This window comes from Protomyctophum parallelum, assembly GCF_964188405.1.
Source record: "Protomyctophum parallelum genome assembly, chromosome: 10".
In the NCBI taxonomy this organism is placed as follows: Eukaryota; Metazoa; Chordata; class Actinopteri; order Myctophiformes; family Myctophidae; genus Protomyctophum; species Protomyctophum parallelum.
The window spans coordinates 12,391,200-12,405,055 of NC_139704.1; the positions used below are offsets into that span (position 1 = coordinate 12,391,200).

The 13,856-nt window shown below is 44.0% G+C and overlaps 1 protein-coding gene across 1 annotated transcript in view; it reads right to left on the bottom strand.

Moving 5' to 3' along the window:
• The window catches only part of ccdc85a (coiled-coil domain containing 85A), a 42,365-nt gene that overhangs the window by 25,847 nt on the left and 2,662 nt on the right, over window positions 1-13,856 (bottom strand). The window contains exon 2 of the mRNA XM_083775279.1: window positions 10,834-11,914. Coding sequence (XP_083631405.1) covers window positions 10,834-11,914 — 1,081 coding nt within the window. The remainder of the gene's footprint in view (window positions 1-10,833; window positions 11,915-13,856) is intronic.

Here is a 13,856-nt window from a genome sequence, read left to right on the forward strand (position 1 = left end):
ATAGGTATTTTTATTATGTTGTAACATTTAACTCACTGATGTCGTTTAGCATCAGTGTAATTTGAAATGTAATTTTGTAATGAAATGTACTATTTTGTAATGTAATATAATGTATTGTGTTATGTTTTAATTTATTTCTGGACTCTTGGAAGATTAGCCGAAAGGCTAAAAGAGATCCAAATAAAAATCAAATCAAATCAAACCCCAGACATTATAAGTCTTTATAGGGAGTGTGACGAATATACAATCCGAAAATGGACCTGCGAACATTTTGCATCAAACTATTCATATACATCAGAGTAGCTGATGCCTCCTTCATTCATACAGGTTAGTGCTTTTATTTGACGTGAAAGACAAAACGCCTAATAAAATATAAACATTCTTAATTATCACCATGTAATATTCACGTTCTGTGTGAACTTTGTAGCTCATAATTACAACAACATTTTGGAAACATATAGTTGTTTTGAGCAAATAAATCGTATGTGGAGAAGAATAACACTCCCGTTGTGTAAACGATAACCAAGGTCCTCTGTTCAAGAATCAATCTTTGATCCTGGAACTATTTTAGCTATATAGTCTTTTCAAATTAAATTAAAACACTACAATAAAGTAACTTTTTTGCATACCACACTGAAATGAATCAAATATACTCTAATGAAATTATTCATACTATAACTCAAACAAACCATGGTACGTTTTGGAAAAGGTAGTTATGTCAAGTTTACCATAAGTCATAGTCAATGGACTAACATGCCAGGAAACCGTTACGGGCCTTTAATACTAGAACATGCTCCTTGTTTTCAAGAACCAGCTACAGGTTCGTACTTACCATTGCAGTATGTTCTACAGCTTTTATCCTACACAAAAGCACAGGGATACAATAGGCACACAAGCACGTGTGTGTGTGTGTGTGTGTGTGTGTGTGTGTGTGTGTGTGTGTGTGTGTGTGTGTGTGTGTGTGTGTGTGTGTGTGTGTGTGTGTGCGTGCGTGCGTGCGTGTACGTTTGATTGTTTCTCAAACCTCTTGGGGTGTACAGTGTGTCACAGAGCTTCTTTTCTGTACAATTCAATCTCAAACCAACAATACAGTAGGTTAGATACATTCTGTTCAGATTAAGTAATGTCCTGAGACTATAATACACTGTACTGTGAATCATACTGCAAATAACAGCTCTTCTGGGATGGAACGCAGTGCGCTCCCAACTTAACCAGCCCTGCATTTTGTGTACATACTCTCTCTGATAGGTTACTTTATTACTATACTGTACTGTATGTCCTGTTCTGTTGGATAGGTTGACATTAGTGTCACATTTTGTACAGAGTCTTCTGCATTGCACAAATATCTTCTGGATTCTCTTCTATTTTGTCTCATTCCATTCTGCTCATTTTGAGAGAAGCACACAGCTGACAGCTGGCATGAGTATGAAGCAAAATTATATTTCAGGGAACAGCAGCTGTTGAAAACACATTCATTAGCAGCTTCCATTAGTACTATGCTTTACTGTACTGACTCCTGTACTGCCTCTACCTCTGGTTTCCAGTGCTAAATAAATTGTTTCTTTGTTCTTACCATTTCCATATATGCAATAATCCGTGAATGGTACAAATACGGCCATTAACCGCTTAAACCCTAGTTAACCAGGGTCCCCCAGGGCTCTATACTAAATTCGCTATACTTTCCCCCCCTCTACACCTAATCTCTTTGTCCAAAGTTGCAGATCTACTGTATGATATTTTCATATGTTTGCACCCAGAATAGGGACACACTGCGTTCATGTGGTTAAATGTGTGCATCAAGCAGGCAAGAATGCAGTATGCTGCAATTTGCAAGGATGCATTGGGTTTTATGTGGAACAATGCATTCGCATTTATTACAAAAATATAACACATTTTTTTTATTATACCATGATTTGTATTGGGTCCCAGGTGAACTCAACCTATTGTAGTCCTCTACACTGAACTAGAACACTGAAAACCTATATGAACAAATGTGTACACACACACACACACACACACACACACACACACGCACACACGCACACACGCACACACACACACACACACACACACACACACACACACACACACGAAATGTTTATTTATGTCCAAATAATGAGAAGTACAGGAATACCTTGTACAAAGGACATAAACACTGCCAGTGCAGTTTGACAGTGGGAGAGCAGCCAGTTACGTGCATGGACGGCAAAGCATCGTTATATACAGTACAGCTGACATGTCGGACACAGGGCAGCAGACATAAATCATGGAAACAACGCCTCCTCCAAATTGAGCGGCTTCCTATAATGGCTGAAACTGAGCAGTACCTCACTAACTGCTTGGCTCTCCTTTTGGAAAGGCCGGCCATTTGTAAGCCCCTCACAACCAACTTATGCACATGCCCTAGGCTGCCAAAGATAAAAACTAAAAGTTTACATCTATAGCCTAGCTGTGAGATGGTCTGCACTAGCTGCTGATACTTCAGCACTTTGGTTAAAAAGGCTTCTTCCAAGACTTCCAGGCTATAGTCAAAGGTACAGCCGACCTCGAGAATGAACACACACACACACACACACACACACACACACACACACACACACACACACACACACACACACACACACACACACACACACACACACACACACACACACACACACACACACACACAGGCAGTAATGTTTACTGAGAATCACATTGGGCCCTTTTCAATTATTTAGTGCGTTAAGGCTATACTGTAGTACAGAGAAGCTATAAACTTAATGACCTCCATTTGTAAAGGTGGCAAACCTGGGTGAGGGTGGGCTTAATGAAGACATACATTATACTCAGTCAGGCAACAAGAGGTGGTGGAGGCCAGGGTGGTCAGGAAGACAAGGAAGATAGAGTATAGCTAGGTCAATAAAAGAAGAATTAATTGAAGCAGGAGAGATGGTTGAGAAAAGGAGGCTGTGATGGGAAATGGAGAGAGAACATATCACTTTTATATGTTTATGTGGTTAGAGTGCACCTCACTATACTGTACAGTAATTGGGGTCACTGTTGACACCAACATTGCAGTTTCTTTCATTACTTGGCTTGGTCGAAATTAGTCAAACACGGCATTCAACTGTATTATTTCTTGACAGCAGATTGCTGCTACTGGATGAAGAACAGATCGTTGGTACTGTATGTACGGAGTGTGCAGACAGCCCACCTGAATCAATCAATCAATCAATCAATCAATCAATCAGTGCAGTATTGATTCCAAATTAGCCATTGGGCTACTGGTTTTGAGGCCCTGACATGACAAGAGCCCTGACAAGGGCTCCTGGGGGCCTTCATTGGCTGTTGATTGTGTTAAATTTAATTTAAATGATAAAAAAACAGAACATTTCACGCGCACACGTGCTAGGGTGGCCCCCAAAAAATACCGACCCAGGGGCCCTCGCGGGGGTTAATCCATCCCTGATTGATTCATATTTGATCAACATTTCTCACTTGAGTTTCGTGAGCTGAACTGGACACGCTTCCATAACGGAATTAATTGACTACTTAAACCCTTTTAAAATCAATGAAATCGTGTTGTTACACGTTGTGTCAATTTATTAATTAATTTATGAAGTTGTCGTGTAACAATTAATAATTCAGAATAGTGAGGCAGACCCTATTTTTTTATTTCTTAACATTATCCCAACACGGAGAAATGGAGGGAGAGATTACATTGGAAAGGCCAGGAGATGATGGTTACAAGCTATTATGCTCATAAGAAAGTGGCCCACTATTCTGATAGAGACATTTTGTTGACAGATGTATACGTGTTCTGTAGTGTTCTCATGCAGTGTAGAGAACTGTCACTAAACACCGAGTTAAACCGCAGCCAATGAAGACAGAGACAAAGTAAGATTTGACCATTTACTGTTGCTCTTCCTCATGACATGACGGTGAAAACTGCAAACATAACAACAATACAAACATTCAGGGTTTGTTCTTAATTGACATTATTTCACAGTAAAAAGAAAGCAGGTGAGTAGCTAAATGACCTACACACACCAAGGCAATTAGCAGGATGCCCTACACCTGTGCACTCTAGGCTACTATGCTCTGCAAACAGCAGCAAACATTGTTAAATAAATAACTTTCCTCTTACAAATAAACATGTACACAAATTCACAAAGTTGTACAGAAAGTTAACTGAAATCAACACAACTTACGGCATTGCCTCTAAAATGCTTCCAAGTGGGTTAGATGGGATTCTAGGCTCACAGCTCTGAACAGCCTGTGATCTCTGTGCACTGCTGCATGAAAATGGTGCTGACAGGAAATGACTCTCATTAAATACAAAGAGTTTTCAAAACAAAAGCACTGGTAACCGCCTTCAAAATAAAGTACTCAAAGCCCTTCTAAGGTAAACAGAAATTCAACCACGTACCATTAATTAATATACAGAAAAATAGAACATTTGCCTTAAAGGCAACACACTCCCCGTCTGACCTATCTGAGGTCACTAATAACTTGAGGGAGTCCACGATAGTCTCTAGATCATCCATTGGGTAGGAGAACGATTTCTACGACTGGATTGAGAAAGGTCTTTGTATTGCCTTGTCCGTCCTTTCCAAGGAATGTGGCAGTGATCTTGCCCATAGGCCAACCTTTGCGGGTGGTCTGCTTGTCCCTGAGTAGACCTCGGTCTCCAACTTGTAGGTTTCTGCGTGGCAATGTCCACTTTTGACGGCAGGAGAGAGGGTCCGGTGGACCAGGAAGACTGCACCAGGCAGGATGCAGGTAAGGACTGGTGGATACAATGAACATGATCATGGACATACAGTACACTTGCTCTGTCTCTTCTACAAGTATGAAGCTCGTGCAGGGTTGCGAAGTTGAATGGCAACCATTTTCCAACAGGTTGGTCTTGAACGTGTGGACCATCGGCTTGTGCACATTGGCTGAGCACACTTCCTCTGGCTCACAAACTTCTGTGCAGCCTGTTTCAACCACAGCCATGTCAGACTGCTCTTCTCCTTCCACGCCGTTCCCTTGCGACACTGAAGGAGCCATGTTGGACTGCTTGTCTTCTCCCTCCCCGCCATTCTCTTCTGACGGTGAAGGAGCCACGTTGGACTGCTTGTCTTCTCCCTCCCAGCCATTCATTTTTGACGGTGAAGGAGCCATGTCGCACTCAGGTGATGGGCCAGGATGCATGACCGCATCATGACTGATGATCTCCGTTGCTTTAGCACGTTCCAGCACTTGTGCCTTCACTTCGGCTGCATCGGCTTCTCGCTGTGATGTTAGCACTTCCAACTCAAACTGACTTTGAGCGGCTTGTATTATCCTTTCTGCCTCTCTGGCAGCCTTTTCCATTTTTAATTTAGCCTCTTGAGCAGCATATTGTGCTCTCACCTTGGCTGCTTCTGCTTTGGCTCGGGCACGAGCCGCACTTCCTGATGAAGATGATGTCCTGCTGCTCCCAGCACTGGAAGCCTTGCTGCTTGGTCTTGTGGCCATCTTGTCACTCCACTTGAAAACTTTCAGTGCTGCCTTTTCACTGTAGTGTTCTCATGCAGTGTAGAGAACTGTCACTAAACACCGAGTTAAACCGCAGCCAATGAAGACAGAGACAAAGTAAGATTTGACCATTTACTGTTGCTCTTCCTCATGACATGACGGTGAAAACTGCAAACATAACAACAATACAAACATTCAGGGTTTGTTCTTAATTGACATTATTTCACAGTAAAAAGAAAGCAGGTGAGTAGCTAAATGACCTACACACACCAAGGCAATTAGCAGGATGCCCTACACCTGTGCACTCTAGGCTACTATGCTCTGCAAACAGCAGCAAACATTGTTAAATAAATAACTCTCCTCTTACAAATAAACATGTACACAAATTCACAAAGTTGTACAGAAAGTTAACTGAAATCAACACAACAATTTACGGCATTGCCTCTAAAATGCTTCCAAGTGGGTTAGATGGGATTCTAGGCTCACAGCTCTGAACAGCCCGTGATCTCTGTGCACTGCTGCATGAAAATGGTGCTGACAGGAAATGACTCTCATTAAATACAAAGAGTTTTCAAAACAAAAGCACTGGTAACCGCCTTCAAAATAAAGTACTCAAAGCCCTTCTAAGGTAAACAGAAATTCAACCACGTACCATTAATTAATATACAGAAAAATAGAACATTTGCCTTAAAGGCAACACATGTTCAATTTGAGTTTATTCATTAAATGTGGGGGGTGGGAGGAGCACATTTAACCTACTACCATAAATGTTCTTCGTTTTGTTTTTCAGATGGTTCCCATTCTGCAGCAAAAAAAAAAGTGCAGCGGGCTTCAGGGGCAAATTATTAAAAGGGAAATATATTTAGCACACAGAGATTAACAATATAGAAATGTGTGCTCTTCTGAACAGGCCTCTAACAGGCCAGGTTGACTACCCAGGGCCCGCAAACTAGTTATAGTCAATCGGAATAGAGTATGACAAATCTGACTGATAGATCTTGATCACCTGACTCCAGAAATAATGTCTACCTGTTGTATTGGAGAATATTGTGCAACTATGGACATGAGCTGAAGAGGTACGACTTTACTGTAAGCCTGGGTGTGGACCGGCAACCACATTACAAACCGGTGTTCAGTGTGAAGAGCAGCAGCAACGATAACAACACAGCCGTACGGCAGAAGGCACTTTACGTTACTGTCATAACCACATGACGTGAACCCCATACATAACACTACCGAAATTGTGTTAGTTTTAGGAGTAGTAGCAAAAAGTGTGCTTTGAAGAAAGTTGTTCCGAGGAATCCTTGGAAACAAAAATATTAGATTTTATGACCTATGATTTTATGAAGGAGGCCGAAGACTTTGGAAAGGAAACCAGAAAACCACAAAGGAACCAGAGGAGACGATGAAGCAGGAACAAGATGACAGGAAGCGAACAGAGGAGGAGAAAAACAAGGAACAAGAAACTGACACTGATGCTGAAGAGGGTGAGGAGGAGGATGAAGAGGAGGAGCCTGCAGGAACTGGAGAAGATGTGGCTGCTAAGCTGCAAATGTAAAAACATTAAGTGGCCTATTATAGCGCCACCATGAGGCCAATCTGAAACATTTGGGGCAGAGGTTCTTCCTTAGCCTACTATGCTGATCGGTCCAACAATGCCGGAGATTAGCTGTTCACAGACACACGGACGGACGGACGGACGGACGGACAGGGGCAAAAGCCTAGTCTCAGCCTGGCAGAAACAATAAAGAATTCAAGTCATCTGGTTCTAATTTATGCTTTGTTGTAGGACTGAAGAACCAAAACATTCAATTAAAAAAACACATTCTCTTTCAGCTATGTTGGTTGTACAGTATGAACATAAGTGTTATTTTGTGGTAGCTCACATACAGTATAACCTCAGTACCAATATCAATGGCTGAGGTTCCAATTCAGTCCAAGAAAGATGAAAGATGTTTCTACACTGCCACAGGGCAACAATTATAATCCACACAACTTCACATGTATGCATGGAGAATATTTTTAACCATCTGAATATAACTGTTCAATACATTAGCATTTTGTCCTAATGATGCTTGTGAAGTGCATTGATGTGTATTCTTGGTAGGAAACGGTGCTATATACAAAACAATCTTTACTCTTAATTGTTATTAACCAATAACCACTCTCAAAACATTCTATGACACGGCCTCTCCTAAATGCAGCTTCTGGGCCTGCTGTATAGGACAGTGGTCTCAGCCACTACATTGTGCTGTTCTAACAGCTGAGTCAGGGATCCTGCCTTTCACCTACGCTACGAGGCCATTTCCCATGGTCTCAGCTGCAGTACAGAGCACATCCACTCAGCACTATGCAATCCATACCCTAATAACCCTATACTGACACAGGCACGTAGGAACACCATTCAGCATATTCAGAGTCCTTCTGTGACAGTTGAAAAGGTGTACTATTTAACAGAAAACATTTGTTTTTGTTTCGTTCATAATGCTGTACCATGCACCATGGGTGACAAAACAACACATTTTAATTGCAATGACGAGCCTGCAGACTCTGTTTAGTTAGAAAGAAAATCTACACACACTTTTGGTGGCATGTGTGATTTGCCAAATACCAATATTATTCCTTCCCCTGCAACAACACCATAATTCACTAACAGTGCAAAAATGGAATTCAGTTTCATTCCATTCCCTTGGTACACACTTCGGAGTTAAAGCTATAATCTGTACTACATTTCACATCCTACCCAGGATTCAATTCAAACCTGGGTCTCCTGCTTGGGAGACCAAAACTCTACCGCTCTTTCAAGAGATAAACCTCCCCTGGTGCTTATGAACTTCAGGCAGTACTAGTTGTCCACCAGTAGGTGTCCTACCATACACCAGGGTCTGCACTCTTCCATGGAAGTATAGGGGGAGACCACATGCTATACGGTATTACTACACACCAACATACTCTACAATACAGACAGTGGAAGAGTGGAGAGAGGTGTGTGCAGCATATTGCAGCTCTCCACTCAGCATATACCTGCATTGTACAGCCTCTTCTCACCAGAGTATACAGTGGAAACCCTTACGGGTCTATTTTTACACTTCCCAAGTTAAATTATCGCTCCAGATTTTGCTGTGAAAATGTGTATGTTCTGTGCTCTGGTGATTTCCTTCAAGTGCAATCACACAAGCATGTGTATGAACACACACACACACACACACACACACACATGCATGCACACTCTCTCACGCGTGCTTTGCATTCAAGAAATGCAAAACATTAAAATAACATTTCAGTTAAAATTATTTTGTGCTACTCTCAAAAGCAAGCTCATTAAAGTGAAAGGACAGCTCAGTAGAACAACTCTGCCTCTCTCATGTTCTCTCTCTTTCTCCTTGTGAGTATATCTCTCTGTCTAACTGCTGGTCTGTGCGTGCCATGTGCACAATGTGTGCATGTGCATGTATGTTAATTCAGGATGCACAATGCAGTAGAATTGCTCCCTAAACACAATCTCTCTCCCCCTCCCTTCTCTCTCTCTCTCTCTCTCTCTCTCTCTCTCTCTCTCTCTCTCTCTCTCTCTCTCTATTTCTCTCCCTGCCTCTTCCTCTGTCCTTGCACTGCACCTCCATACCACCTCTCCTTCTCACTTTCATACTCTCTCTCTCTCTCGGTCACACCCACTCACCCATGCAATGGCACAGTCACAGTAAAGTAGCTGCTGCTACTACTAATAATGAGGTTTGTGTTGTGTGTGTGTGTGCGTGCGCGTGCATGTACTGTGTGAGTCATGGCTATGAACACAACGACCTAGGTTACCTGTGTTAATTCTATACACTAGAGAATTACATCACCCAAGTCCCCCGGCTCACAAACACACACACTCACAGTCTTTAATATCTATTCTTCTATCTAATACCACACACACACGTAAGCACGTACGCACGCACGCACGCACGCACGCACGCACGCATGCACTCACGCACGCACGCACGCACGCACGCACGCACGCACACACACACACACACACACACACACACACACACACACACACACACACACACACACACACACACACACACACACACACACACACACACACACACACACACACACACACACTGTCCCATGACATTATAACTTTCTCTCTGTTTTGTCTTTATCTCTCTTTCACACTCTCTATATTGCTTTGCCCTCTGTTGTATTTAGGGCTACATTAAATACAGTACTCATTTCTGAGAGTATAAAATAATATCTTCCTCTCTGTTACTCTCTACACTCTGTAAGTGACAACTTAAGGTATAATATGTTATGCGTTATAGGGAGTTAGCTAGTAGTAAAGTAAAAACCAATACACGATCCTAACACTTATGAGGCTCAAAATATAAATAATGTGAGTATGTGAATGCATGCAGATGCTTCAAGTTACGCAAAGTCCATTTCACACGATGCATTCTACAATATCACCTACAGCAGTTTCTATAGCAGGCGATAACAGGATAAAGCTCTCTTCTTCCATTTGTGCTCTCTTTTGCTCTCTTTCACAATAATGCAGGCTAGCCTATAGTTACAGTGTGTGTGTGTGTGTGTGTGTGTGTGTGTGTGTGTGTGTGTGTGTGTGTGTGTGTGTGTGTGTGTGTGTGTGTGTGTGTGTGTGTGTGTGTGTGATCTCAGTTGCGCACCTGTGACATTGCGTGAATAACGTTTGTCTTTGAGTGTCCTCTAGTATCAAGTCAAGGTCAAGCCAATCTTAAACAGCAACTCCACCACTGCAATGGCTACTGTAAGCATACTGCAGTATTTGAATGGAAATTATGCATATAAAATACATGATTCTATTGATTTATAACAACTCTGTGGATAATGGCTGACAAAACAGCTTGAAAAACACATTCATACATTCAACCCCCAAGGCAGTTGAGCAATAACAACTGCCTGGATTACTTCTACAGTATTTAGAAATGCCAAAACTGGGGCGCCCGCTGGCCTAGTGGTCCATGCCACATATAGGCTCTGGCCTGACAGCGTGTCGCGTGTTCGAGTCCCGTTCATGACGACCTTTGCTGCATGTCTCTCCCCTTCTCTCTCTCCCTCTTTCCTGTCTGTCTTCACTGTAACTATCAATAAAGGCACAACAGCCAAAAACAAATATTAACAAAAAAGGAAATGCCGAAGCTGCATGGAGCCCTACCACTACTACAGTATGTCTAAAGTGACAGAACAAAATATGGATGAACGTAATAATGATTGAATCAGTGATCTTCAATGACATGCTGTTCTACGCATGTCGTGAAGCTTCATTTTGAGCGTCATGAATGTGTTATGAATTTAATTCAAGTAGTGTTTCCCGAGTCCTACCGTTGTAGAGGCTTTGCTCCTCTCCAGCAGCCCTCCTCTGGCCCTCCCTTCCTGGGGAGCCACCACCGTACCTCCCCTTCCCATGCTCTGGGCTGTGGTGGTGCTGCTGCTGGTGGTGGTGGTGTCGAATGGACTCTGGACTGCCCACAATCACCCTCCCTTTCCTCAGGTGATCAGGGGTCCCTGTTATTACTTGGCTAGCATTCAGACCCCCAGAGACAGCGCCCCCTAGTCCTGTATGGGCCAGTCTATGTCTCTGCGACAGGTCTGGGCTGGACTTGGCCGCTCCCTTGCGAGAGCCTGGCGAACGCTGCCCTGAAATGAAGAGGTGTTTGTGGGCCATGAGGTCAGAGGTACAGGGATTGGTGTGGGAGTCGCACGGCAGCCTGGTAGGGGACTTGCTGTGCTTCTCTGGGCTGTGGCCCCGAAGACTCCGGGGCTCCAGTTCTGTAAGCGACCCCCCGCGGGGGCGGCAGGACTGGGGAAAGGTGTGGTACTCCGGGGTGTCGCTACACCTGCGGCCCATGTGCTGAAACACGTCCCCGCACGGTTTGTGCGGGTGGTCGGAAGAACTGGATCTAGACCCAGGGCTGGCGTTGGACTGGCCGCCAGAACCCAAGGGAGGAGGCTTGTGGTGGGGGTTGTCGGGGCTGTCAGTGCTCCCCGCGCTGGAGGTGCTACTCCCGTCTCCGACGTCGCGCAGCAAGCCGGGTGCCGGGGCGCCTCCCAGCTGGGACAGGCTACTCTGGCTGTCAATGGAGCTCCTGCAGCCCGCACCTCCCTGCCCCGTTGCGCCTCCTCCCCCTGCAGCGGCGGCCACAGCCGCGGCCCTCTCCTCCTCCAGCATGAGACACACTTCCTTCAGCTCCATGTTCTCGCGGATGACCTCCAATTGCCGCTGCTCAAGCTCCTTGAGTTTGAACAGGTAGACGGAGACCTCCTTCTTCATGATCCCAGCGCTGTAGCGGCCCAGGCGCTGCCATTCCCTGGACACTCGCTTCCCTTTCTGACGGTCATCGTCCAGGAAGCAGCACAGGTCCCTCAGCTCCTGGTTGTCCTCCTGCAACTTCTGGTTTACGTCCTGGTTAAGCACAGACACGCGCACACACACGCACGTACACACACATGCACACACGCATGTGCACACACGCATGCACACACAAACACACACGCAAAAGCACAAACACACATCAATAGGTTAAAAGCATATACTACACACTGTGGAGGCTACAGATTGTGGTGACTACTTTGGCTTCTGACAGTTTGTTGTTCTTATGAGAACTAAACCTCTCTCCCAACCTGTGCTTTGTTTCTGATGAAACACAGACGATATATATATATATATATATATATATATATATATATTATATCCTACCCCCTAGCCCACTAGTTTGAATAAAGAGTGAGACACTTTGTTCAACTACAACCTTGTGCTTTATTCTGCAACTAGGCAAGCCCCTCATGTGCCTGGCATCCCACAACACACACACGCACGCACGCACGCACGCACGCACACACACACACACACACACACACACACACACACACACACACACACACACACACACACACACACACCGCAGACACAGCAGACAGAGAGGGATTTCATGTGTAGGCCTACTGTGATTTATCACATGTGGTTGTAAGATAACAGTTGGTCAGTACAGCATTGTGGTTTTTAACAAAGGCCTTGTACGACCAGGGAATGGATATTAACTTATAACTTAACTGGATATTATTAATTTCATGCTGGGCTGTAGGCTATGACATACTGTACCGTTGATCCAGATCTAAATTGCATTTGTGTAATATAATTTAATGTAGTATGTAAGGTTATAGTATAGGGTCATTGTATGGTATATGTAATGTCTAATGGGCTGTAGTATGTGTGCATTTACTGTACAACATTTGAACAAACATTTTAGATGAGTCATCAGTTAGAAGCAAATCACACAATGCAACAGGTCTGGTCATGTTTGCCTCTTTCCATTGTTGTCTCCACCAGGCCGAAGGCATGGAAACTGCCCATAGATCCAAAGTCCCGTTAGTCCGAACATGCACTGCTCCCGTGCTTGCGGTTAGGTTTAGGTTTGCTCCTGTGCTTGCGGTTAGGTTTAGGTTAGGGTTAGAGATAGGGATAGTAATTTCGGAACAATGAACCTTCTGACTAATGACACGGCACCGAAGGCATGGGGAGAGAGTATCTTTTTGTCTCCACCAGGCCGAAGGCATGTTTTGCACTCTGTCCGTCCGTCCGTCCGTCCGTCCGTCTGTCCGTCCGTCTGTGAACAGCTAATCTCCGGCACCGTTAACCCGGTCAATGCCAAATTTTGCACATACACTCCCTGGATGCCAACGATAAACCTCTGCCCCAAACTTTCCAGAACGGCCTGTTATAGCACGACCAGGAGGGCGACCTTTGAAAAACACATTTTTGGATACTACCAGATTCTGTCCAAAAATCCCAGAAAATGTTATCTCTATAGTCATGTGTTCAAGATGGATCTGTCCGATATTTCATATTCTAATTGGCTAAAATTGGCTTTCAAAGTTTGCAGGATTGGCCCTTTTGAAGCAAAAAGCCTCAAATCGTGAATGCAGCGTGCAATTTACATGAAATCTTTCACATGCTTTCCTACTAGGCTGAGGAATATATCCCACCCTTTTCACATTGGCCAACAGGTGGATTTTTGCAAAACACATTTTTGGAACAAAATGCCTCACTTCATCCAATTGCCATCAATGGTGTAAGAACAAATGGCACCCTTTTTACATTGGCCTAATATAGCACCACCAGGAGGCCACAACCTGATGGAGACCCTGGTGGAGACCTGTGCCCTGAGGGGCACTTTTTCTAGTTTGCACTCCGTCCGTGTCCGTCCATTTGTCCGTCCGTCTGTGGACAGCTAATCTCTAACTAACTGAATGCCACAGCTGAACCTCTGCCCCAAGGTTTTCACATTGGCCTCTTATAGCGCCACCAGGAGGCCACTTTGTGCAAAACACTTTATTGGACAGTACAC